We start from the raw sequence: 26884 nt of genomic DNA, 5'->3' as shown, positions 1-26884 counted from the left end.
TATGCTCAGAATTTCATGCAACACATAATAGTTAGTAAGAAAATTTTAGTTAATGTAATCTATATTTTGAGATTTTAACTTGTGTGATGGGTCAGGAGTAGAGGGAAAACTTACCAGAAGTTGGTTTGGGTGGTTTCTGACAGGAGGGATGTGGTTAGATCACATGGAAGTTGTGCTGAACAACAGTGGTTTTGAATTACTGATTACTATCAGAGAAGAAATCTCTGCTGCACTTACATGTGGTATTCTGGGTTATTTAAGCATCTTCCAGGATGCAATACCTACTGTATTACATTACATGTATTACTGCCTATTTCTCTTTTTCCTTTGGTTCATTGGACAGTGAGAACACCTTATAAGGTGTAAAGTTAGGGGTTTCTTAAAGTTCTGTTTTTATGCAGAGAAGCACACATTCCATGAGCTTCCATGAGCTTATAGTTGTATGCACAGCTTTTTATTTATCAAAATCCAAAATTGAAAATGCCTACATGGTGTTTTGCACCAACAAAATATGTGATCTGACAAGGCCACCACTGCAATTTCATCTACAAACCCACATGCACAATTGAGTGTGCATTTCTGTATTCCTGTACGTCTGTACTGCCTGCTTGTGTTTAATTTCCTTGTACCTTCTCAGGGAAACTCGCTTCCAGTTACTCCTTTTCACAGGGAATCATGAGGTTCTTTTTTGGCTTAACCTGTTGGTATGTCTGCCACACCATATGGCTTTTTTACTTGGTGTTCTGGTCTCAAGAGAAGATGAATGTCATGTCTCAATCCCCTTGAGAAGCCCCAAATTCAAAATTGGACATCCCAATCACTTGTTTAAAGTGTATCTGAAAGAGAGATTTGTAAGCTTTTCACCAAGGGTATTTTCTTAACAGAAAATGTATTGTCTGAACAAATGGATACTATTGTGAAAACCATGTCCATTTCTTTGCAGTGGGAAGGCTATTTCAGGTAGTGTTGACTTTTTCTGAGGCATCAGTAAGGCAAATATTTCAGCTAGTTTTCCTTGAAACCTCATTATTTTCAACAATGAGAAAATGTTCCTTTTTACCTGTTTCTGATGGTAAAAGTATGATGCTTGTTACAATTCCAAGTTAGCATTTATTTCCTCCACTTTAGCTTTCCAATTTTACTGGTTAAATCATGGTGTTGCCTATGCCTACTTATTTCTTTTCCATGTGTTTTCTCATTATTGAAGTGTTTGTGCTTAATTTATGGAAGTGAACATTTCTTCTTGTTCATTGACTCTCATGTTCCTATTTGCTAGTGAAAAATTAAAATGCTTTAAAAGTATTTCTCCCTACTGATGTTTCAGAACAAGATAATTTTAATAGATTTGAGTAGAGGCCTGAAAATCTAGACTATATTTTGGACCCTGACACTGAGTGTATTATGGGATCTTGGGCAAAGCATAGAATCATAAAAATGGTTTGGGTTGGAAGAGGCCTTAAAACAACTCCCCTGCCATGAACAGGGACACCTCCACTAGATCAGGTTGATCAACCTGATGGTCTTGAACAGTTCCAAGAAATTCAAGTTTTCTCAGTGTATTTATTTGCGTAATACTTATATTGCTACTGTGAAGTAATCAGTGTCTCATCCTCTTTGAAAATGGAAACTGTAGCATTTAATCATCATTAACCATTTGCATTTTCATCTGCTTACATTTGTGCCTCTGATGAACATCTGTTCAGTCAGACTCTTGTGAGCAGGTGTGACTTAGGTCTCTTCCTGGAAATGCTTATCTTTCCACAGTCATAATCTCGATTTTGCTGATTGTGATAGCATGGTTAACTTCACAACAAAGACACAGCTTGGCCTGTAGGAAAACCTAAATCTGTTATTGTTACAGAAAGATAAAGAGGAAATACATGAAGTAATTGTTCTTAATACGATGTAATGACACTGTTACACGTTTCGAGCGTGAGGCAGGGATTGACTATGAGCTGAATTATTTGGCCTCCTCTGACTCATGAGGTTGCTGTAAGAACCAAGTGACTGGTTGAGCATTGCTAATGTGAAATAGAGAGATCACATTACAGGTGTGAGAGAAAGGCCGTCAGCGCCTGTAACATGCTTCTATTAAGTCTCACTCCCTGGAGTTCTCCTTCCAAACTTAAGGACTCAGAATATAGGAGAAGTTGATGTCTTCATTGGGACTCCTGGCTTCCTTCCCCAAACATGAGTGGCAGCAGCATCTCTCCAGTCTGCAAACAGAGTAGTAGGAAGGAATTGAACACACAGTAATTTAATTACGGTGATGAAACAGATTTTGTTTTCTGAAAGAACTGCTGAGAAGCACACAATTTCTAAAAACTTTGTCAAATCTATGAATAAGGAATAGGCAAGTTCTGATTTGTGATAAAGAAATCAAGTTTTTCAGTTTTGATGGGAGAACACCCTTCATCAAAAATTCTGTTCTTAGTTAAGCCAGCACTTTAATAAAGGCTTTCATTAAGCTAATGTACCAAATCTGGGGAAGAAATTACAGTAAACAAGTCTTTCTATAGCCCAGAAGGGTGTGAGGTGTGTTGCCTATCTCAACCATTTGGATAAATGAAGGTAAAGCTAAAGGCAACATGTACTGTATGTGGAGGACAGTGCAATTTCAAATATAAAATGACACTGAAAAACAGTATGTCTGACTTAGAGCGAAAAGGTGAAAATGGGCATCGCGAATGTGTGAGGATGTCTGGTTTCCTGTTAGAGCTTCATTGTATTATTTACTCCTAATCCTGTATATTTTAGGGAGAAAGCCCAACTGTGCTATCTTTGTCTTATCAGGGTTAAATGGTCACTGTGCAGTAATTCTTTCTCTGGATACATTTTAACTGTGCCCATTTTCTCCCTGTATAGTCACCCTTTCAGACTGCTATGTGACACTGTGGCTGCCTACTGCCTCAGCGGAGAAGGTTCGGACCAGGACCATCAGGAACTGCAAAAACCCCGTTTGGAATGAAGCTTTCTGCTACAAGATTGACCGCCGTGTCAAGGTAACTAACATCAATTCTTTTCACCATTTGATTACACAGAACTACAATAAACCAACATGTATATAGCTAGTTCCAAACATGGAAGATGTTAAAGATTCCTCAGGAAAAAAAAATCCTGTTGCTTACATCCTCCTTTGTGATGTTCTATTCCACTTATTTGTTACTTCAACGTTTATTATGCTGTAGTAAGAAGGAATTAAAGGCCCTTCAACCTTACTATCCTATCCCCAATCTAGACATAGACAAGCAAAACCCAAGAAAATGATCACATAAAAATAAGAGTAGTCACTCAGTTCTAGATATTGTGAAAATCCTTTAAACCATCTTTATGTACCTGTGACTGTTTTATACACTTAGAGCCAAAAGCCATAAAATAAATGTAAAAACATTTAATGCAGTTATTTATCACAAGTTCATTAATGTTCTACAGGACCTGTTTGTCTTGTCTGCCTGGGGAAATGAAAAAAAGCTTGCTTCGTTTTTGTATGAAGAGTTATCAATTATGTGATGTCTAATAAACCAAATTCTCTTTCCCTTTCTTTTTCCTCCTTCCCATAAAACTGGAGGAGCAAAAAAAGAAAACCTAGTGTTGAGATTTGCCTGCCTTATGGAGCTCTTAGATATAGTAGTAACTCCATCATATTCTTAACCTCTTTGTGCAGAACGTGCTGGAGCTGAAGGTCTGTGATGAAGACACGGTCACCAGGGATGATGAGCTCTGCACAGTTCTCTTTGACATAGACAAGCTCACTGTAGGACGTACTGTCCGTGTGAAGTTTCAGCTGAATCCACAGGTGAGCAATGGAATTCGTGAGAACAAAAGTAAATCCCTTCCATATCAGTAGATCCTTTTACACAGTGTTTCTTTATAGGAAACATCTATTTAAACTGTGTTTTGCTGCTATCCTAAGAAAGGCTTCAGTGAGTGCTTTTTGCTAGCTTTTGTTTAGAGCAAATATCTGTGCTAAAAATGTAGGATGGAACCAGCTGAAACTAGTTATCTTCATTCTGAATATTTCTGGGATGGTTGTTGGCTCTTGGTGTAAACTCTGAGTTTTCAACTCCTTTTAACTGTAATGATATTAAAGAGGCTAATTCTTTTTGTGTTGGGAATTAAAATCTGAACAAATAGCTGTTTTAGTAGAGTAGCAATTCTTAAGCATGCAGATGTGCTTATAAAGCATTTAGATTAAAAAAATTCATTTTAGCAACTGCTTTTCCAATATCTAAAAATTCAATATCTTCAGTCAAAACTATGATTTTCTTATATTCCGGGAATTATCCTAAGTTCTATTCTAAATGCATGTTTAAAAATTATGTGTAACTGGTGTGATGAAAATGTGAAGAAAAATAAGTAATCAGTCTTTCTCTTTTTTTAATCTCCTCTCTTCAGGCACGTGAGGAGCTGGAGGTGGAGTTCACATTGCAGAACACGTGAGTAGAGTCCTAAATTCTTAATAAAATGTTATGTTCAGTATAAAAATAGTTTGAAAAGCTGATTCATATGTCATGATGCTTCTTAAACCTGCAGTCTCTAAAAGCAGTAGCTAGATGTTTTCATTGAATTCTAGTAAAATGGAATTTTAGAATACATACTTTTAGATTTCAAATATATGAAATGTGATTTATTCCCTGTTTGAATTCTGCCTCTTGGGCAGCAACTTCTTCATGTTCCCTTTTTTTCTCATTGGGTCAATGAGATACACAAGGAAGTATGAGTACAATGACAATATCCAGGAAGTTTTGACCCTTAGGTGTGCCAAGTCTAAATGCCTTAATTACCCCCTTCTTGAGGAATCTGGTTTTTCAAATCCAGAAGATGATAAAATACACTTCCGTAGGTTGATCTGTTCAATTCATCACACATGGGGAGCTGTGGTGGAGAAAGGAAACAAATATTCTGCAAAAAGGAACCAAATACAAAGTAAGGTCCAAAGGCCAGTGTGGGAGTCTGAGGACTGAGGAACCAGGAAAGCTAGAGGGGTAGCAGTAGCTTCATTTGGTAGGCTTGAAAGCTGTTGGTGGAGTTTTGCTGTTTAGAAGATGTACTTAGAGGTACTGCTCTTAGATGGTGTTGTTGGAACCTTCTCAAGGCATTTGGGGCACCTCAGGAGGCCTAGCAGGATAATATGTGGGTGGACGCTTTGAATTCCTGACAGCAGGGGAAATAAGGACTTGCTGGTGAAAGGACAGTGGCTCGGTGTTAAGAATGCAGAAGGAAAGATCTGTGTTCACACACACAAAAAGCCATCAGAGCTGAAATAGTCTCAGAATCTTCGTACAACTCATGGAGACTCATCAGGGTGGATTGTTTGTTGTTTACTGTGCACCAGAACTGGCAAAAGGCCCAGCAGCATCAAGACAAACAGTGCCTGTCACATCTCAGGAGTGTCACAACATCAGTAATGGCAATGGGGGAGCTCCAGTAGGCATCACAGATATCCTGTCTAGGGTTCTCCTTCTTTTGCAAGTTACAGGATGACTTACGAAGTTGGTGCAGAGAATCATACTCTTGATAATCCTGTCTTTAGTTGGGGGGGCGGGGGGGGTCCAAGTAGGTTGCCTTGCTTGGATGTTGTGCACAAGTGGATTTCTGTATGGGAATGGAGGCTGGAACTTGTCTTGGAGCATGTGTGCTATCAGCTCTGTGCCAAACGCTTTTGTCTGACCTTGCAGCGAATTGCCTTTTCCTGGAGTTGTATTCAGTAAAATCATAAATGGGACAATTTTTGCAAGTGAGTAAGAATTTTTGCCTGAGTGAGAATTCTACTGGTTGGAAGATGATGGAACTGTACCAACAGGAAGGATCCTTTGCAGTCTTAAAGGGAGAGGTTTCAAAAAGCATGACAGTCATGGCTCAGTTGCTCCTGCAAGAAGGCATCTGATCTACTATTTTTCGTTCATAGTGTGGTTCCTGAGTGACCAATGTAATAGTTGTGGCATGAAGAACTCCACATGCAAAGGCAAGAAGGTGCTGCATTATAAGTAAGGGAATGTCCCTGTGAGCTCACAGTAGGACTGAGAAAATGGGCTTCCTGAAAGAAGGCAGATAGACTTTTCTCCTACTATACCTCATTCACATTTCTTGCATTTGTGTGGTGGTCATTGCTGTTCTGCCCATCATCTGAGTCTGGAATAAAGGTCTAAGCACATCTGGATTGATTAAATACTGTGGTCTTGGTAGGATATTGAGAGGGTGGTTTTTTCCCTCACTTTGGAATGTGTGGTGTCAGGAGTAATTAATGAAAGGATTTGTCCACTAAAATTGTAGACAATGGATTGCATAGATAAACTAGAGAGCCCTGGAAAGGTCTGAACAACTGAAGTGAAGTAGTTGAGATAGGTCACCAGAAAGGTGACCCAAACCAACCTCTTCTCTGTTGAACAAGCTCAGCAGGTTTTGCCAAGATTTTTTGTCAGTGCTGGATGGGAGAAGTGTTGACAGAGATTAGAGATAATTTTCAGAGGGAGAGAGCCCTCTGATAACAAGGAGTACAGCTAAGCATGTGGGATGGTTTCTAGAAATCCTGTATTGTGATGGGAACAATGGGAACATACTTTTGGGGGTAATATGGCAGTTTATTTCTGAAATTAATACTTATTCCCACCAGCAATTTTTCCTGATGCTCTTTATCCACAGCTTTTAATTTCTTCCCCATCTTCATTCTAGATTATCCTAACTCTAAGATTTATTATATTAGCTTGTTCTTTTTTTTCCAGCATTTCAGATGTATAATACCACACATGAAGTGTAACCCCAGGACAAGAATGTTTCCTGGGTTACACCTATGATAGTGGCTTTGCTACTCCTGTTTTTGTTTGCCTATAACCTCACTGCAAAGGTTGCATTTTGTGTTGCATTTACCAAAAAGAACATTATAAAAATTACCTCACATTACACTGGAGGGCTGTATGAAATCCGTTCCTGCATCCATTCCTCTTATATTTTATTTAAAATGGAAGAAAAGCTTCATTTTGGTAGTGGGTTTCCACAACAGCAAGATGAATACCCTCCCTAGTTTTGCCTCACCCTTATGCCACTGCTGCAGTACCAGCAAATGCTCACCTCTCTGCTGCAGAGTGGCAGGCACTGGGGGCCAGATGTTTGATCCTAACGACACAGAGAGGAAGGCATGCTCCTTCCTCCAAGTGCCTTTTCACCAGCAACCAAGCCAAGGGATTGCAAATGCCTGCCCAGTGTTTTCTGGGCCATAACACGAGCCCAGCTGGCGTGAGAGCTGCTGCACTTGGGCAGCAGGGACAGAAAAGGTAAGGCCGTTGTACACAGGTTGCTGGTCCATGTGCTTTAGTGCTTTGTCTGTTGTTGTCTGGTGATTATCAGCAGTAACCTGGGCTTTCTCCCGTGTCTCCACTGGCAGGGTCCAGCACCAGAACGAGCCCATCCGTGTGGCCACAGGGACGGGGTCCCGCTGGAGCAGGTGGCTGCGCTCGCTCAACATCCCCCTCCCCTCCGACTTCTACTGAAGCCCACACCTGACACTGAGGAGCCACAAAGAGGCTTCTGCTGATCTGCAAGGTGGTTTGAGTTTCCAAGGAAAGGCCTAAGAGCCCCAGGGTATTTGCTGTACCTGCTGATCTTCTTTTTGGCCTCTTTTATCTTTCAGATGTCTCAAGCTGAGGAAGTGCATCTCTAGCAACTCTTAGAAGAATGAAGGACCACTCTCACACTACCTTTCATCTCCGCCCCCTCTCCTTTTTCTTCCAAATGTGAAAGCCTATGTTTAAAACAAAGCCAAATTAACACAAATAAATGTAAATAGGTGTACAAAAAGCTGTATAAAAGTTAAATATTAATTATTGAAATATGGCAAAAGCAGTATTTTTAGAAAATAAAAGTCTGGTTTTTTCTTTCTGTAGTTCTACTGTGTTATTTTTAGAAGTCCTCGTCATGTGAAGGGGGAACCAGCAGATCTTGCCAGCTGTTCGGCTTGGTCACTGCTGAGAAACCCTCAGACTGAGTCTCCACCAACTAGGGGCCACATGTGCTGTTTGTATTGTATTATGTATTTGTGTGGAGGAGCACTGAAGGCAAAAGTTTTAAGTTAAGAAAGAACCTTTAAGGTGAATACAGCTTTCAGTATTCTGAAATAGAACCATCCCCCATGCTTCTCTTGGGTTGTTAGAAAGCTCAGGCAAGTAGCTTGCATTATTATGGAAACTGCTAAAGAAAGGGAAAGCTGGTCTGACATAAAAGAATTAAAATATTTTAGATAGGTACTAAAAAAATCCAGATTCCCTGGTGAACTGGAGCACAGTAACCTGTTCTAAATGAGAACTGCAATATAAGAATCTGTGTGACTGTAAATTCCTACTCAAAATTTCTCATTTCATTATAAGTCAGGCATAATCCAAAAGGAGAAGGCAGAAGTTTGATGTATACCAAGTGCTGGGAAATAATCCCTCGGCTCATAGAGTCCACTGCAGCCTTTGGCATTCCTTCAACAGACTTTTAGTGAGGAAGGATTCCCAGAATCTCTGTTTTGGTCTTTCCCTGCTACAGGCTATAATATGCTCCCAAGTCTCCTAGTGAAACTGAGGTCTGCAATAAAAAAAGCCCACAAATCACAAACTGTGATGGAGAAGAGAACAGGAGCATTACTCTCTGTGATGAGATCTAACACCAGGTTGCTTGTCAGAGAAATTACCAGCTAATCCCAACTAGTGGAAGTTATTCAGTGCTCCAAAGGTAGGCAAAATATTCAAAGATATCTGCCAACCTGTGCTCTTCTGCACCCAGCTCAGCTGTGTTTCTAGTCACAGCTGATTTCCTAAGATTCAGAGAAAGATGAGTACCCTTGCTCTTCTTAAAACAAAGATATGGACCACCAGGTTAAAAAGTAAAAAAATTAAAACATTTGTCTTATGCTGTGACTAGCAGAAGCCTTGAAATTTGGGATATTAAAGTTAAAACAGCAGCGTTGGGAGTAATTAACAAGTGAGAGGAGCTGGGCTTCCTTACAGTGGTGGCAGCAGAGGTGACAATCCAATAGACATCTCAGCCCTTGGTCCTCCATGACTGCGGTGTCCTGGTTCTTCCTAGGAGCCCTTCCAAGCTCTGCTCTGTTCTGTACAACAGTGCAGGTTCTCTCACTCTGTTTGAAGGTCATGCCTTGGATCTTCTAACTTTCAACCTAGCTTTATACTTTGCTGAAACCACCAACTCAAATCATACTACACTTTACTGAAGAGATATCTCCATGATCGATATCTGTTCCTGTGTTTGCACTTTCATTTTGCCAGGCCATGCAGACTGAGGTCTTCTAATACCTACCATGCTGTTTCTTGCTTTCCTTAATTGTTCAATGAAGTATTTGAGGATGGTGACACTGTATGTCATGTAATGTTACAACTATTTGACATCAAAATAGTAATTAAGTACAAAAATTTGTGTCTGAAACAAAACTGGAGTGGTGCTTGCACCCATTTGCCTGTTTGGAGATGGAAACACGGAGTATATTTTACCACTGACCAATGTTCTTCGAAGTATTTAGAAACACATTTAAAAAAATTTTTACAAGATGTTTAAATTTATAACTTGGGTTTTTTGACCAGAGGTGTTTGCTTGAGTGTTGCTGTTGATATTTTCTTAGAATGGAAAGTTTTTCCTGAATGTTCTGCAGTGTATTTAGCCAGTTCATATTTTTCTCTTAAAGGAAAACGTTGACTTGGAAATGGAGCTTTAAACTGTCTGAGCTTTGCGATTTTTGAGTGAATACTATCATGTGTGTTTATATTGAAATCTAATTGTTGTGGTAAATTTTCACTTTAGGTAGATAAAAACAAAGTAATTAATTTAATTTTAAAGGAATTGTGTTGTTTGGTTTCAGCTGAGATAAAATACATGTGTAATCTCTAGCTTGCAAGATCTGAATAAACAGCTCATACTCTCTGCAGCAGGTTGAGGAGTCAGTTCTCAATCCTTTTAAAGTTACATATGTGTGTATTCCCTTTAGAGTAATCTGAGTTCTTGAGACATTATGTGAGTTTACATCTGTAATTTAATGAAATGGTAAATTATAAGATATACCTAATGAGACACTGCCTGATTTTTCTGACGGAAAAATATTTTAGACTATAGAAATTGTTGGCCGCAGTTTATGAATTCACCCCTGTCCCTAGATGTGGAAACACATCTATATGTACAGTGATCTTTTACAATCTCATGTGTGATTTGCAGATCACTTCATAGAGGTAAGTACATTTTCTCCTGCAATTAGGGTAATTTTCTTAGAAGTTGTGGAAAGCTGGGTGGTTGTATTAGTTTTTGAAGTACAAAAACCTGGGTAAAACTGTAATGCTCAAAAGAGCCAAGATGGATTTAACAGCTGCAGCTGCTCTCAAAATCAGTATGTGTCTCACTCATTCAATGCATGGTTTACTGCAGAAAATGTATAAGACCACAGGAGTAGAAATCCAGATTCATATTCTATCATGAGTGGGTGCAAAAAATTGCAACTAAGCTCATCACCTAATCTTAAGTTTTAAAGTATTTTTGAATGAGAATGTTTAAGTCAGAAATGTCAAAAGTCACATAACTAATGTGTTAACCATAGACTTAAATATTTGTCATATTTGTCTGAGTTTTCTCACCCATTACATTATCTTCCCTTTTTTTTTTTTTTTTTTTTTTTTTTTTTTGTCTTTCAGTCTGGACTATCCTGATGGCATTATTACAAATGGAGTACTAGTGGTAAAATATATATTTGTTATGATCTTTCTTGTGTCTGAATAACAAGTGTTCTTATTTCTAACTCGGGAAACTTTGAGCTGTGTCCCAAACCCAGTACTGCCACCAACTTTCTTCTATAAATTATAGACTCAGAACTATCAGGAGCAGTTAATGAAAAAGTGTTACAATGCTCATAAAAATAGTCCAATATGTTAATACGCTCATTATTTTTAATAGGGCTGATCTTTGCTTAACTGTCTCTCCAAGTTCAAGCAGCTCATGAGTTTTTCCTCTTTATTTCAGTTTTGGAAAGAAATGCCGTATCACTATTGCCCTTGTGTTATCTGAAGACATAGCAATAGATAATAATTGCCTTGCTCATTGATCAGTCAGAGGGGGTTGGTTGGGAACAGTATGAATCATTTGCAATGACATTTACACTTCTCTCAATCATCATTCATCCTCTCTTGCTACAGGCACGTGAGGTTTCCTGTTTGGAGGTTAGAGTGGATACAGGGAAGCTGAAGCAGCAATCCACAAGTGAGGTTATTGCTTCATTAGTCTATTGTTCTTGTGTTGTGGTTCTGTCATTATAACAGATGTTGAAAAAAATTAATAATCTGTTGTGCACATTGCTTTATCTGTGTCACATAATACTCAGTTTTGCCATGCCCCACCTCGCAGAAAGATTGTATCTGTCAAAATTCAAGTTCATCAAGTATTTAGTTATGAGGCAAACCTTGAAGCTATTGCAAAAATAGAGCTACATATACTAGAATGAGAAACTTGGAAAAATTAGGTTATTTCTCTTTGTTTATTGCTTGTTCAAAACAAATTTTTCTAACTTTTAAAATTGTCTTATAACTAATATGTAGAAATCTTATCTCATACACTTGATTTGGGCTGGAATATGTACAAAGTTTGTGCACATTTAGGGTTCTGAAGATGATTTTTTTGGTTCGGTAATAAAAATAATAAACATAAGTTTAAATGTAAAGTTGTATCAAAGGGATCTTCACAAATTGTAGGAAAGCCTTCTGCTACCGTAGAATGACCAAAACAGTACTTTGTCTATAAAATATATCTCTAACAAGTACAGCAGGATTCTTCACTAGTTTTTAAGTTGATTTAAATGAGCAGTAGCTTGTGTTAACACTGCTACTGGGGCAAATCTTAAAAACTCTTTAAAAATTAACTGTTCTGAGTTAATTTGTGAATGGAAAATTGATTTCTGTGAAGAAAATGGTAGCAATGACTGAACTGCCTTATAGGACGTTTCAGACTGAGATGTAACAAGGAGTGGAAAGGTTAGTGACCTAAAATCATGTGTCTCTTGGCCCTGATCTTGCAGGAGAACAGCTTATGATCTCTCTGTAAACATAAAGACTTTTCTGTACAAGAAACACAGCCTTTAGGTTGTTTCAGTTTTGGTGACATGAAGGCAGATGCCAAGTAGTCTGATTGAGTTTTGGGTTTATAGAATTACTGGACTTTTAGTCTTAGTATTATAAAATGTATCCTATGAACCAGAGCAGACTGACATCAAATAAATTACTTTTATGCAACGTGAATAATCCAAAATGCCTTTAAACTAACTTTCCTTTAAATCCAAATCTTGGTTTAATTTATTCATGGAAAACATCTAACAAATAGCAAGCTATAGTATTTTAAAAATCTGTGAATTCTGTACACTGATTATTTATATAGATTCACCAAGATATTTAGATCAGTTCTCGGTCTGTTTTGACAACCCAAAGTGTACTTAGTCATTGTGGTATAAGAAAAATTCAACAAAAAGTGTGCGGAATAGGTGCTTTTTTTTTTTTTTTTTTTTTTTTTTTTTTTTTTTTATTAGTTATGTGTGTTTTATTGTAATAGTTAAATTATGCTTGTTCCTTGCTTCTCTGTTTAGACCCAGAGTTTACATTTACGGTGAAAGGATCACATGAAGGAAGCCAGAAGGTTTTGCTGGACTCCGGTCCCAGCCTTCATATAATAATATTTCACTGCATCATAAATGACCAGACAAGACTGGATATCATATTGCCAGAAGAGGTAAGTTGTTCTTCTGTCTGTTACTATTAATTAACCCAAATGAAATCAGAATAAGAAATTAATAGAACCAGTAAACTGAACTAGCCTTCTTAGTGGAGAAATTCTAGAGATTATAAACCTTGAATATGTGTTCATATTCAATTGCTTTTTACATTTTTTCAGCTGGCGGATGGAAATGAAACAGAGAAATCTGGGGTCCTGTCTTTCCCCCTGAATTCACTCCCTTTGCAGAAAGAAATAATACTAGAAGAGGTGAGTGTCGTGAACCTTTTGAAATATGTATTTTAAAATATGCTTAATATTGTCCTGCTCAAAATTAACAAGTTAATAAGTAAATTAAGAAATTAAAAGTTAACAAGTAAACAGAATCACTGTGTAAAATCATACAGGTATTCATTAGAAAGGTAAAAAAAGTTAATGTTGCCATATTCACTTTTAAGGAAGAATGTATTAGTGATTTTAATAATACAAAAGTCATTGCAAACCTGCATCCCACAATTAGAATGAAGTGGTTTCAAAGGACAAAAAATGACTGTTAAATGCACATCCTTTCAAAACCACCTTTTTTTTATATATATATTGGGATAAATCTGACTAAGAACTGAAAAAAGACACATCCAGATTATGAGCCTAATTCAGATTTTAGTTTGTCTAAATATTGATATTGGAGGTGCTATTGTGTGTATTTTTTTAAAAAATCATTTTAATAAGATAACTTTTCTCATTCTTGTTGCCCCTTCTAAGTGTGCAGACTGGGAAGTGGTGTAAACAGGCAGGCTGTGGCACACTACCTGCCCAAACACACAGGCTTGTTAGAGAAGAGAAAATTTGATTCCATGGCAGGGAGTGAGGTTTTCATTTATTGTATAAAAAGAATGTCCTTAGCCATTTGATTAATTATTTGAGAACCATCTATCTTAGTCTGAGCATTGCCAGACTTGAAGGAAAGAAATGTTTTAAAATTTCGTAGTAATTTAACTTTACCCTTCTCATTTTCCAGGATAATTCATTTCACTTGTGCTTGACAGCGAGAACATGGTAAGATAGGCCCTTTTTTTCCTGTCATACAGGACTACTGTAAACTAGTTATGCAGGCTCTTTCTGTGATAGGTGTAGAGATGAGCACAGACTGCGTGAGTGCTTTGTGTTGTGCTCACATAGTGCCTGAGGTGAGTGCAAGTGTGCTGAAGTCACAGGATTGTGCAGTTCTGTATCAGTCTGTGAGCCTTTAGTCAGATTAAATTAGTCTGCTTTATGCCTGTTCTCACACGTGAAAAAAACTGTACTCTTCACATGTAATTTTATTTCCCATTTAAGCAAATAGTCAGATCTGCGCAATGACTGAAATAAACTCTGTCAAACTTTAACTTTGCAAAATCCCCAAGGCAAACATAGGGTAGCCTGGGTTCTGCCTGTTCTGCTTCACCGAGCAGAATGGGAGCTGGGACCCCACCAGCTGCAGCACTGCCAGCCAACTTACAGGGACAGAATTGCGCCAATAATACATAAACTTGAAGACAATTACATTTTATGGTACAGCTGAATATCTCCTATGGTTCACAGCACCCCCACTGTTGAGTGATAAAGCAAGGTGGAGAGCTACCTGTACAACCTCAGCCCAGGATAAATCATATTGACCTGTAAATTTAAGAGAAACAGATATAGAAAGAAAGCAAGAGAAATGTTAATCTAATGCTAAAATCGTCGTTTGTTTCTGTAAGGTAAATAATTCGACCTTATTCTGTTTTCAAAATTACACTGTGTGATAAATCACATCTGCTCGAGAACAGAGGTTAGTAGCATTAATCCTTGAAACATTCATATTTGTGAAATATTGGTGAAAATTCTTTTCAGGACTGAGTTTGCAGCCACCAGAGGGTGATGTGACCCAGAAGATTGGGTCAATATTTTGTGTTCTTCTCAGTAATAAGCGTATTTATTTTGCAGAAGGCACTTAACATTAGCTGCCTTTTGATTGGGTTTTCACCTTTTTTCCTGAATTTTCTTTTGCTTGTGCTTCATGTTTCTCAAGAGACAAAATTCCATGGACATACGCGAAAAAAGAAAGTGATGGATATTCTTCTATATTTGCAGGATGTAGCTTATCTAAGAATATATTCAGGACACAGGTGAAAGGCTGGATTTCCCAAGACAAAGGCTGAGCAGGGGTGATGCTTGCTCTGCAGTTCAAGCTTCATCAACTAACTCATTAGAACTCTCATTTTAAAGGCTGTTAGTGGATTGTCAAAACCTGAGAACAAGTGATGATGTCGTCACTTGAATTTTCCAGGACATCATAGTGATAAACAGGAATAGATACAGAAAAAAAATACTTCTGAAATTACTCCTTTCCATGATCTTTCCCTGACTCGTGTGTCTTGTCTTTTTGTCCATGTTCACAAGAGATCTAAAGGACCTTGGAAACTGCTCTTCATCCTCACTGCTATTTCTTGCTGGCAGGACAAATGCTTGTTTTTCTTCTTTCCCTTATCTATATGCAGACTTGGAAATAACTTGTTTTACAGATGATTTACTTTTTTATTCCCTGTCCTGCAGATCTTGAAATCAGCTACAAATTGTCTATGCATTGATTTGTCCCGTTGTCTGTTCCAGCTCAGGAGACCTGGACGTGCGCCTGGGGTTTAGCCTGTGCGTGGAAGAGCAGGACTTCCTGCGGAAAAGGAAGAAATACGTTGCTGCTGCTCTGAAAAAGATTCTAAATTTGGAGGAGGATCTGAAAGAGCATGAGGCAAGCCAATACAGTCCCTGGTAGCAACTGCTCTCAGGGGATCAGGGCCTGGCTCACAAATTTAAACAACAAATAAAATCCCAGCTTAATTAGTGCTGCTGGTGTGGGCCAGGTTTGGTCACCGAGGGCAACGCAAGAGCAAGAGAAGCAGTGGCCTGTAAATGTAGCAGAGTGGAGGAGGCAGGATAATGTCTTCATAGACCCAAAAACTTTTTGACAGCTCCTCAAATGGTCCATTCCTGTTTATTCTGGGGATTGCTCATGTGTCTCAGGAGGAAAATTTCTAGTGGGCAGACATAGAACAGCTGGAGGATGCTGTCTGTGAAACTGAAGGCCTTAACAGAGAGACAGGGTGGTGGCCATGGCACATGTGTAAAGAGATTTGAGAGGAAGAAACAAACATTTTCATGCAGACGTCTGAATAAAAATTCTTGGAGTGGTTTCTCAGCAAAGTAGGTGTATTGTTGGGACAAATGAGAGAATAAACAATCAATCTGGCAAAGAAGAATGGATTGTACAGCATCACTGAGTTGTAGATTAAAGAGTTAATTGTAAGTTTAGCTCTATCTAGACCCTGTTCCTGCCTCTGAAATTGAGTCATAAGTTTTGCAACTGCTGATGCCTAACTGGGTTGCTGACAATCAGAAAAATACAAACATACCAACAGCAAGAACACTCTTTAGCTGACAGTTAAAAGAAGAGTGCTGTGGAAAATATGATTCAAAAGTATTAGTTTGGATTTCAGAGCAGAGAACAATACAGGAAACAAAATTTTCAACAAAGCTGGAAAGAACATTTTTAACCATTTTTACACAGCTGTCTGAGGATTTCCTCACACATAAGAAATTGTTTTCTGAAAAGTCTAATTACTCTGGCTCTCCTAATCATGTAATTTCAGAAATATGGGAACATATCTCCTCTGCCTTATTAACATTTAAACTGAAAAAAAAAATCATTAGAGTTTTAACTTATAATAAAATAGGTTAGAATATGTAATGAAATGTTAGAAATTTATAAGAATATAATTTTTGGAGTTTATTCTAATTTTTGTTAAGATTATGAGATTTGCCTCATTATTATTTTATTAAATTTCCTAGATTTAAGGTCTTAAAGGGTTTAGGGTATGAAGAACATCTGTTTTCTGGGGGTTTTGTGCCTTTTTTTTTCATAAAGCAGGAGAATTATCTTCCTCATGTTCTATTCATTGACTGTAGAACACAGATTCCTTTATGAAATTAGAAGCCACTACTTGAAAGCTATAAGTAGACATTTTCCATGGGGTGTGTAAGCATCCACACTCTGGATGCTAACGGAAGCAAAGGGTGTACTAGATCAGGAAAAGATAAGGAGAAGAATAGTCTGTCTCTTCAATTACACTTGGATCACGAAGGGGGAAACCCTATCAATTAATGTGCTTCAGGACACAAAGTAATTAATGACCTGGGGCCAGGAAGGCTTTGGCTATTGTGTGGTCTGGCTGATTACAGGGTTCTGTGTGTTCCTCTGTGACCCTGGTCATTGTTAGAGGCAGAATCACAGATTCCTAATCTGCTCTGGTGTGGTAAATCCTGTATTTTCTATGACAGCTTCTAATAATACACTTTGAGAAAAATTCCAAGGTGATGAGATTGATTTCCAGTTGTATGTTAAGTAAACAGCTTCCCACCCCATCTGAGCGGGTAAGACACGAGCCTTCCTCCTTGCAGCTGTCAGGTGGTGGCAAACAAGCCTTCTGCAACAATCACATCCTTTCCCAAGGATGCCAAGTAGCATCCCTGCTTGTATCAATGCCTGCAACCTGTTATCGGATTTCTGCAGTGAGGGCTGTTTATGTCTAATACATGCATGGCTTTTGCTCCTTCTGCCTTGCTGTGTCGAGCAGGTGCCAGTGGTGGCCATCACGACGACCGGGGGAGGAACGAGGTCACTCACGGCGATGTACGGCAGCCTGCTGGGCCTCCAGAAACTCAATCTGCTGGACTGCATTTCCTACATCGGGGGTTTATCGGGCACCACATGGTGAGAATGACCCAAACAAGGTTCATGTGTTCTGTGCTCAACACTGTTGACTCTGTACAGCACCATTAGCTTATATGGCACTTAGCAAAGCAAAAGCATTTCTGTTCTCCCCTCAATCTACTCTCTGTCCACCTGGAGCAAAGACAAAACATACTGAGTAAGAGATCAATCACCACACTCATCAGCTGCTTTTGTCACCACACTGACTCAGTCTGTGCCTGATATCTTCATCTAAATGCTGTATTCCCTTTTCATATTTTATCAATTATACCTTAGACTAAATGTAATGAATTTGTCTTTAGACTGGAAATTGAAGAAAGATGGGAAGAAGAATTTATGCCTGCCATTTGCTGGTTATTCTCACTTCCATTTTGGATTTACAGTGCATCTCCCTCTGGTAAAAGAGGTACTTGGGGCTAGAGGAATTAATACTGTCACAGAAAGTACAACAAATTATATCAAGTTGCTGAACTTGGAGAGACTGCAGATATGGTGGCTTGTTGTGAAATGCTCTCTTCTCCCAGTGGGCATAGAGCAGATGATGTCATACTTAAAATAACTGAAGTATTTAATCGAGTAAGTTCTAGGTACTCCCACTCCTCTACACCTGTTTGGAAGTGGAGGATTTTTTTTCCCTGAGTTGAGTGTCACTTTATGTAAGTCCAAACTTCAATGGTAGGTTTTTCTTTTAACTTCTCTGAATGTGTGTGGAGATCTGAATGTACCTGTCTGTGTAATGGCTTCCAGGAGATAAGGACATGCCCAAACCCACCCAGTTTTCTTGCTGGCACAAGCATTCAGCAGAAATATGGCAACAAATGCAGGACTAGAACAGAGAAGTAGTGACTGCTCCCTAGAATACTCCCCACCTTCCAAGAAAGGGATTTGATGAATACTTGTGGAACCTTTGAATTTAATAGCCTTGGGTCCTGGTTTCTTTTCTCCCTTGAATTTCAAGATAATTTTTGAATCCATTTTACCACATCCAAACCAGGAAAGCTTGGATGTTTTGTTTGCTCCTGAAATGAGAGTGTTTTAAGTGTGTTTAAAGTTGTGAACCCTGTGAGAATTAAGAAACAGGCAAACTGGTTGCACAAATATTTTCTGATAGAAAACCACAGACTTACTCCTCTTCCATTATTTTTAACTAACACTTCTTCAGGACCATGGCAAACTTATATGAAGATGCTAATTGGTCACAAAAATACCTGGAAGATGCAATTAAGGAAGCTCGCAAGCAAGTAACCAAATCCAAGATCTGCTGTTTTTCTTTGGATTGTCTGAAGTACTATTATAATGACCTGATGGAGAGGACTAAAGAAGGACATAACACTTCTTTCATAGACCTTTGGGGTCTTGTCATTGAATCTATGCTACACGATAAGGTATTACTCCTTTCTTCCACATCACTGCTGAGCTTCTATAGCTGCAGTGGAGAAGAAAATAAATCCTGGGATACTATTCAGTACTACTAATGCAAATAAATCATTTAGCAGTTGATTAAATATTATATATTCACATCCATTATTAAAACGCTGCTCTAGATTTAAAGAGGTTGACCTTGAATGGAAGGAGCCGTGTCATACCAGTCTAAGGTGCTCTTTCTCCTTAAAGAAAGAAGTACCTTGAGCAAAACCATTTTGAACTGTAAATTAATAATTTTGGACATAAAATACTCCGACTAGAAGAGGCACTTAAAAGTTGGAAATAATTTTCTTCTTTAGCATAAATGAAGATATACATTTATAATATGACCTAGGTATAGACTGCATATGGAGATTGTTCACACAGTGAGAAAGACCATTTTCTAGATATGATATCAAATTTTAAGAAATTTTGTTGACTTAAAAATAGTGTATCTTAAGCTGTTTCCTTCTGGTTTAAGTTTCTACAATGAAGTTTTAAATTGTCATGTGCAATGGAATATATTCTTGAATATGCATATATTTGCAAAATACCTTAAAATATGATAAATTCTTTGCTAAGACCCAGTCAAGGAAAGAACTTTACCTTTCACTTAGCTGCATGATTTTTCCTGGAACTTTTTTCTTTCCTTGCTGAAGCTACAATCAACTTGTCTGTATATCTCAGAATGTGAGAACCCATATAAGGTGTAGCTGCTTCTTATGGGATACTTGCCACGTTTGGAATATCCCATGTCAGATATTTTGGAACAATCCAGTTACCTAGGAATGGAAAGGAGAACTTGGATAAGGCTGAATAGGGCTGATAATTCAGATTATATTATTTGAAATGCAAGTTATTTTTTCCCTCATTCTGTTAATGCTTTTTCATCAAAACCAGAAAGATGAGCATAGACTCTCAGACCAGCGGCAGGCAGTGGATAATGGCCAGAACCCACTGCCCATCTATGTGGCTATCAACCTCAAGTCCAACTACAGTGCCCAGGCATTCAGAGGTAATGGTTATGATTTAGATTTTTTAACAAATTTATAATTTAAGTGGCCTAAACTAAGATGATATGGATATAATCAGCTTAATTAATACAATAGTATTTTCATTCTAATTGCAACAACCCCCCAAAAAAGTCGTTACATTTTCAGATAATAGTGACCAAAGGAAAAAACCTCCAGATGTGTTTAGAATTTGAGTTCTTTATTTTGCTTAAAGTAGAAACATAGTTATACCACAGAAGATGTCAAAGTGACAGTTTATCCTGTCACAAAAACCTTGTAATGAAACAAATTCATATAACTGTTCTACATGATCTTATTTTTAACAATTACAGAAAAAACTTTGAATTTTTGGGTCCAATGTCAGGAAAATCACTATTTTGACTCTACTATTAATTTTCACAGTATGTGTTTAACATGAGCAGCTAAGTACATGACACCAAGTGAATGCTAAGCTCTCTGTCTATAGAGCCCTAAAGGAAACAAGTTATGCATGAGCAACACATCCTTTGGAGTAAGATAAACTATTTAAGGGAATGCCTTCAGAATGGTTTCATTCGGACCAGGGCTTTTTTTGCTGGAGATTGCTGTATCACAGCCTGGGGCTGCCCTGCCATGGTGTGGAAGGATCTCACGGGATCAGTACTGCTGGCAATAGAGATACAGCCATGGCTGGTGAATGGCATGCTATGAGCTAGCCAGTGTCTTTCTCACTGTTTGCTTCCTGGAGCTCTTCTCTTTACTATTATTTAACATGTTATTGCTTTGTCATGGTCTGGCTGCTGTTGCCACAGAGTGGCTGGAGTTCACTCCTTATGAAGTTGGCCTGCTGAAATACGGAGCATCTATTCGTGCAGAACACTTTGGAAGTCAGTTCTTTATGGGGAGGATGGTAAAGAAGCTCTCAGAGACTCGGATCTGCTACATGCAAGGTGACTATTGCCTTGGGGAAAGGTGGTCTACTGGAGAGACAGCTGGTATGGGCGAGCGCAAGGTCTGTGGTGAACAGCACTGGGAAGACACTGGCAGACAGGTTGAGCAGGTGCAAGGACATACTTACAATGTATGACCACAAACTAATCCATATAGACAGAAAGGAAGTATCCAATGGGAAGAACTGAAGGTATGTATCAATTAAGATTCTTCTGAGGCCACTCCATCAATCAGCTTCTGTTCCTCTTTCACATTACAGGCATGTGGAGTAGTATATTTTCTATAGATGTGATGTATGTCTGGAATTTGGCTGTTGATTCAGAAGATTTCTGGTGCAGATGGACCAGAGACAGAATAAAAGATATTGGTGAGATTTTAAATTTTTTTGCAACACTGGTAAATATTGCTTATGTTCTGTGAACATGTGTAATACATAAAGAAATGCTGTCAAAGTCAGAGAGTAAATGGTGAGGAAAGAAAAGCAGAGATGTCAACTAAAAATGTTTTTTTGGCCTGATTTAAAACTAAATTTCATTTCTTTGTGAAAAAAAAGCTGTGAGAAGCTTTGTAAAAGCTGTACCTTTCATACAGACACAAAACCAGTCTCCATCAGGCATATTAAAGTCATGTTGTATCAAAAACACATCTTCTGATTGTTAAATTAGGGTATGGTCCTCCTTGGCCACTAATAACATGGGTAGAGAAAATGGCTCTTGCAGAGGGCTGTTTTCTCCACTGAACTGCCCATGGAGAAAGTTTGCTCTTGCTGTTAATTGCACAGGGAACCATAGTGACTGGTCTCCTAACTTAGTTGGTGTTGCCACTGGGTGACACTGACATGCATTCTGAAACTGTCCTATTGACAGATCTTCTGTATATTTTAGGACTGCTCTCTCCTCTCCACCACATGCTACAGTAGAGGTGGGCATCATTTGAGGAATCTTAGAGTGGAAGGTGGTGCTTACTGCCTGGCAGCCTGCTGCCTGCAGGTAGCTTGGTCATTTAATTCACTGTCAAATGTTGAATTTTATTTGGTGGCATAGACCTTAAGGGCTTATAACTATGTTTGCTTTACCTTTGGAGTGGGGGATGGTTATCCCTGTTGTTACTAGTCACTCCATTTTTAAAGGTATGCATTATTTCAGAAAATCATCCTAAACTTTAAATTTCTTCTTTCCATCTTGCAGCAGAAGAACCCTTTCTGTCTGAGAATCCCTATGAAGTAGACACGTGTCTATTCACTCCCTCGGGTGTCCTCTCCTCTACTCTGCGAGATGTCTTAACAGGACGTCCAACCATTGCACAATATCCCAATTTTATCAGAGGCTTCCAGCTGCATAACAAGTACCTGGAGAGTGAAGGATTTTCTACCTGGAAAGGCACAGTAAACCAGCATGTTTTTCAGGAATATTCTGGGAAGGTTTAGTTTGTGGAATTCACTTAGGATTTCTAACAAAGAGGAAGAGATGAGACCGACTGCTGAAACGCCACTCCTCCCTTTACAAATGGAAAACATGAAAGCTGGATTTGAATAGCATTTCGTTTTTGGGGGGAGGGGAGGGTTGTTCAAGGGTGAAGTTGTATGTGGTTGTTTGGAGATTATGTTCCTGTGGATAAAGTGAGCTCAGCTTAAGGCAGCAGGAGAGATCTCCCCTCTAGGGCTAAAGCAACCTGCAGTGCCCAGGAAGGGGGCAGGAGAAAGCAGAAGCATGTCACTTAGTCCTGTAAAATAAGTACAGCTAGAATGAGGGCAAAATTCTTGATTCTTTATTCTTTGCCTTCCTTCAGAGGAGAAATCAATTTTGTGTTTTGTTTGTTGTAATGAGAAATAATTATGTTTCAGACACAGTGATAGACTCCTTCCCAAATAAACTGATGGAAACAGCAGACAATGAGCTCTCCCTGGTTGATACTGGTTTTTTCATTAATACCAGCTATCCACCCCTTTTGAGATCGAAGAGGGAGGTCGATGTCATCCTGCATTTGAACTACAGTGGAGGGTCCCAAACACTGGTAAGAAAAGCCGTGGTATTTGAGGTCTTTTTCCTTCACGGTCTTTCGGTCGCTAGCACTCATCAGGTGAACCACCTAATTTTCAGTACTGGAATGAGAATTAGATTACTATTATCTAACTTATTATTTAGATTGTTAGGTAATTTATTTCTCAGTAACTAAGAAGGATATTAGAAGACAGTGAAGGATATAGGCATTTTAAAAACATCAAAGTCTTTGCTGCAGTGCATCCAAGAGTTTTGAAAAACTGATGGACTCTATTCTGGATTATATTATAAACTGATGGAGTGTCCCGAAACTCTGCTACTGATTTTGGTTATCCTTGTACTGAACAAATTACAAAGACAAGTCTTGACAATATTTTAACAGACTAAATGAGAAAACCTGTGTCTTGGCCTTTATATCTCATACCAATCTCAGGGAAACTAAGTGGCTAATGCCAGATTGATTAATAATTAAAAATAATATAATTAGTGTGGCATGTATAGCGATAATAATATAAAAATAAACATAGGTTTATAGTAAATATAGGTGGTGAAGTTTTTTTATGAGGTCATAAGATGTTGATAAGTCTATCTGTTAATAGGTGCATTATCAAGCAACACCAATTATGCAGAGGACAGAAAGACTGGGAAAGTGGTAAATAATGAAGAAGTTAAGATGATGCAGAGTAATCTGGACTGATGTGTTCCTTCTCCATTCTTGCAGTTTCTTTGCCTTCCCCTTCTGAATGGGGGTATTCTTTCAATGGAATTATAAAATTGGACTTGTGGCTTTTGGATTAATTTTCAAGTTCAGAGAAAGTGACTGTTTTCTTGTTTTGCCTAAAGCAATGTGGAAAATAAGATAAACTTCAATGTCTGGTGTGTTTATGATTGTTTCCACCTGAAATTTAATATCTTGCCAGAGGAAGATTCAAACCTTAGAATATTCTTGTTAGCTGCTGCAGTTTAAAATATACAGGTGTCTGGATCAGGTTTGATTGTTTGTAATAATTTTATATTTATCTTTTTTCATTCATCCAGCCTCTGGATCAGATTGCGAAGTACTTCTCAGAGCAAGAAATTCCATTTCCCAAAATTGAGATAAGTGAGGAGGACAGGGAAAACTTGAAGGAGTGCTATGTGTTTGAAGAGGCTGACAGTCCACAAGCTCCAACAGTGCTTTTTTTCCCCCTAGTAAATGACACCTTCAAGAAATATAAAGCTCCTGGTGAGTCATCTGTGATAGCAATTTTAATAAAAAGTTTTCCTTGTGAATTCTTTCCGTTTAACACCTAGTGTCTCACTGTAATCTCTGACCTTTCCAATGCCAGCATGAGTCTCATCACTGACAAAAATAACTGGTCTGTGTCAGTATGTCTGAATTATGTAAACTCCAGAATCTTTCTTAAAGCACTTGAGATGAATATAGACACTTATTTCACCAGAACTATGAGAGATAGTATGAAGGCAAAAATTCCAGTATAGTACCTCAGGAGGGGTAGGCTCTTAACACAAGATGCTTTACACTACAGACAGGGAGTTGTCGTGCACTGCTGCTTGCAAACAAAGATGAGGAAAAACACCTTATGCTGGTTTTGGAGTGAAGCCCATTTGTTTAAGATTTTTTTCACACATTTATAAGTAATCTCTCAGACTGAGGCCCAAGTAGACAGAGATCTTTGTTTTTAATTGACTTTGTCTGAGTGCAGTAATTTCTCCTGAACTTTCAGTGAGGTGGCTATTATTTTATCTGGTACAAGAGTATCTGTTTTCCTTTTTGCTTGTGCATTTTTAGTTTGGTTTTAAAAGACACTGTTTTCCTAGCAGTGGTCTAGCATTGCTGCTGCTAATGTTGCTCTAACTTAAACCTGTTAGAGTGATGTCCATGTCAAATGATGTAAAATCATATTTGGTCAGAGGCTTGGTCTAGATGCTGAAGAATACAATACTACTAGCACAGTACTTTTACTTGCCTCTGGCAAATTGTATCTTTCCTTCCAAGTATCCCTTTTCTACCTATAATTATGTAAATACTGATCATCCTACAATAAAACCTTATTGGTGCATCTCCCTGTGGTTTGTCCCCTTAGGTGTGGAAAGGAGTCCTGAAGAGATGGCTGAAGGCAAAGTTGATGTCTCCAGCATCCTCTCCCCATTTACTACAAGAGAGGTGTGTTTCAGTGAAGAGAATTTTGATAAACTGGTGAAACTGACTGATTACAATGTCCTGAACAATGAGAAGTTGATTATTCAGGCCTTGCGCTTGGCTGTGGCACGGAGGAAGCAGCGGAATTATTAGCCACCACACACTGTCTTCAGTCTTTCTTGTGGTATTTCTTGGGTTGTCTATGGTTTGGTGAGATCAAGATATTTGATTCTTCTCAGTGATACTTGCAGTGGAAATCACATCATCCTAAGGACATTCTGGACTCCACCTATTTACATGACTCTTCAGACAGATTGGAATTTACCAGTGGTTTAATCCAAAACAAACTTCAAAGCAGCAATTTTTTTTTTTTTGTTGCCAAGTTACTTTAGTAATTGTTGCATATATTCAATATAAATTATTATGATGTTGTGGAAGATAATATTGAATTATGTGGCACATTAAAATTTGTATCAAAATAGTATTTATATGGTGTGTTTTCTGTGTGGCAGAAAAACAATCTCTTGTACTGGAATTTCTTTGGTAAATAACTAATCCATTGTGCTGGTCTTACTTATTTAATTATTGAAGTTCGTTATCTCTGATTTGATTCATTATGCACTCTGAGATTTTTATTTAACTGTCTTCACAAGTCTTTGAAAATAAGTTTCTGAAGTTAGTATTAGTGTTGTTAAAATTTATACAGTTTTCACCATCAATAAAAAATTACCCCTGAATTAGATCTTCTTTGTTTCAGGAGATCAAACATGTCCTCTCTGAGCTGCTATTCCCAGAATCACTTATATTCAGCCTAAGTAATAGATGTGTTGCTCAACTTTCCTTCACTTTTCTCTTGGAGTTTTTGCTGACTGTCCTGTCTCACTCATCTTCACCTGCCTTTATTGTTCCTGAAGGATGATCTCGTGATTTCTCCCACTGTTTCATAAGATGGGAAGTGGTTGCTAGCTGTTTGCACACAACAGGGCAATGCAAGAGACCCTTTTGGGATCCTTTCCAGACATACCTATCACACCTGTTCTACACTTACAGGCTAAGGGTCTTAGCAGAGATTGTTCTGAGATACTGGTTTCTCATCATCAAAAATCCTAGAGATTTCCCCTAGAAATCTGGGGGACAGTAGTTGCCAAAGACTCCTCTCACAACCCTCCAACAGGCAGATTGTAAGCTCAGTCTTTCACAACATCAGCCTTGTACCGTGGAGCTGTGATTCATGAAGAAATTAGTCATAGGAGCTCAGAAAATGTTCTAGATTATGTTCCTTTTGTTAATAAAATACTCCCACTGTTGTGAGGAAATTCTGTCACCAGGGCAGAGCTAGTGCTGAGATCAGGATAATCAGGATAATCTGAATATCATCAGAAGTGGCAATTTTATTTAATGCAATAAAGTTCTAGGTAATGGATCGTAGAAAAGGATTCTTTGATTTTTTCCTAAAAAATAACCAGTTGATGGGGCATCTAAGAACAGTTTGGGTGGAGAAGGAGTGGGTAATGTTTTTCACTTATGAGCATGTTCATTATGTTCATATACCTGAAACTCTTGAAAAAGCATGGTGTAACCCTGTTTTCAGGTACAATATTGTATGTTTAAATCTCGATTATTGTCCCTCCATGTATGAGGCAACTGTAGTTGTGATTCTGCTTTAATACACTAGAATAGCTACTTCGTGGGATGCCTCTGGATCCTTTCCAGAGATACCTTTGGGTTTACTGTCATGGTTTCCTAGACCTTTTTTCTGGAAATGAAACAGAGTAGGATGGAGGATGTTTCAGTCTGTTTTACAGGGAAAACTTGCTCAACAATGGGATGGAAAAAAGCCAGGTAGGTGCAATATACAGCCTGAGCCTGATTAATGCTG

The 26884-nt window shown here is 38.3% G+C and overlaps 1 protein-coding gene across 1 annotated transcript in view; it reads left to right on the top strand.

The window, feature by feature from the left end:
* Nucleotides 1-25377, top strand: part of LOC136363092 (cytosolic phospholipase A2 epsilon-like) — a 32766-nt gene extending 7389 nt beyond the window's left edge. The window contains exons 4-21 of the mRNA XM_066322181.1: nt 2866-3002; nt 3665-3796; nt 4396-4436; nt 10671-10713; nt 11169-11232; nt 12605-12747; nt 12910-12999; nt 13748-13785; nt 15361-15496; nt 17379-17515; nt 18678-18900; nt 19820-19934; nt 20724-20861; nt 21122-21229; nt 22050-22241; nt 22706-22875; nt 23901-24087; nt 24950-25377. Of these exons, the coding sequence (XP_066178278.1) occupies nt 2866-3002; nt 3665-3796; nt 4396-4436; nt 10671-10713; nt 11169-11232; nt 12605-12747; nt 12910-12999; nt 13748-13785; nt 15361-15496; nt 17379-17515; nt 18678-18900; nt 19820-19934; nt 20724-20861; nt 21122-21229; nt 22050-22241; nt 22706-22875; nt 23901-24087; nt 24950-25158 (2303 nt within the window). The 3' untranslated portion in view covers nt 25159-25377. The remainder of the gene's footprint in view (nt 1-2865; nt 3003-3664; nt 3797-4395; nt 4437-10670; nt 10714-11168; nt 11233-12604; nt 12748-12909; nt 13000-13747; nt 13786-15360; nt 15497-17378; nt 17516-18677; nt 18901-19819; nt 19935-20723; nt 20862-21121; nt 21230-22049; nt 22242-22705; nt 22876-23900; nt 24088-24949) is intronic.
* Nucleotides 25378-26884: the final 1507 nt, after the last annotated feature.

The sequence above is a fragment of the Sylvia atricapilla genome, chromosome 6 (assembly GCF_009819655.1).
Source record: "Sylvia atricapilla isolate bSylAtr1 chromosome 6, bSylAtr1.pri, whole genome shotgun sequence".
Lineage (NCBI taxonomy): Eukaryota > Metazoa > Chordata > Aves > Passeriformes > Sylviidae > Sylvia > Sylvia atricapilla.
Note: the sequence above shows the minus strand (reverse complement) of the source record. Positions and strands in the feature narration are given on the sequence as shown.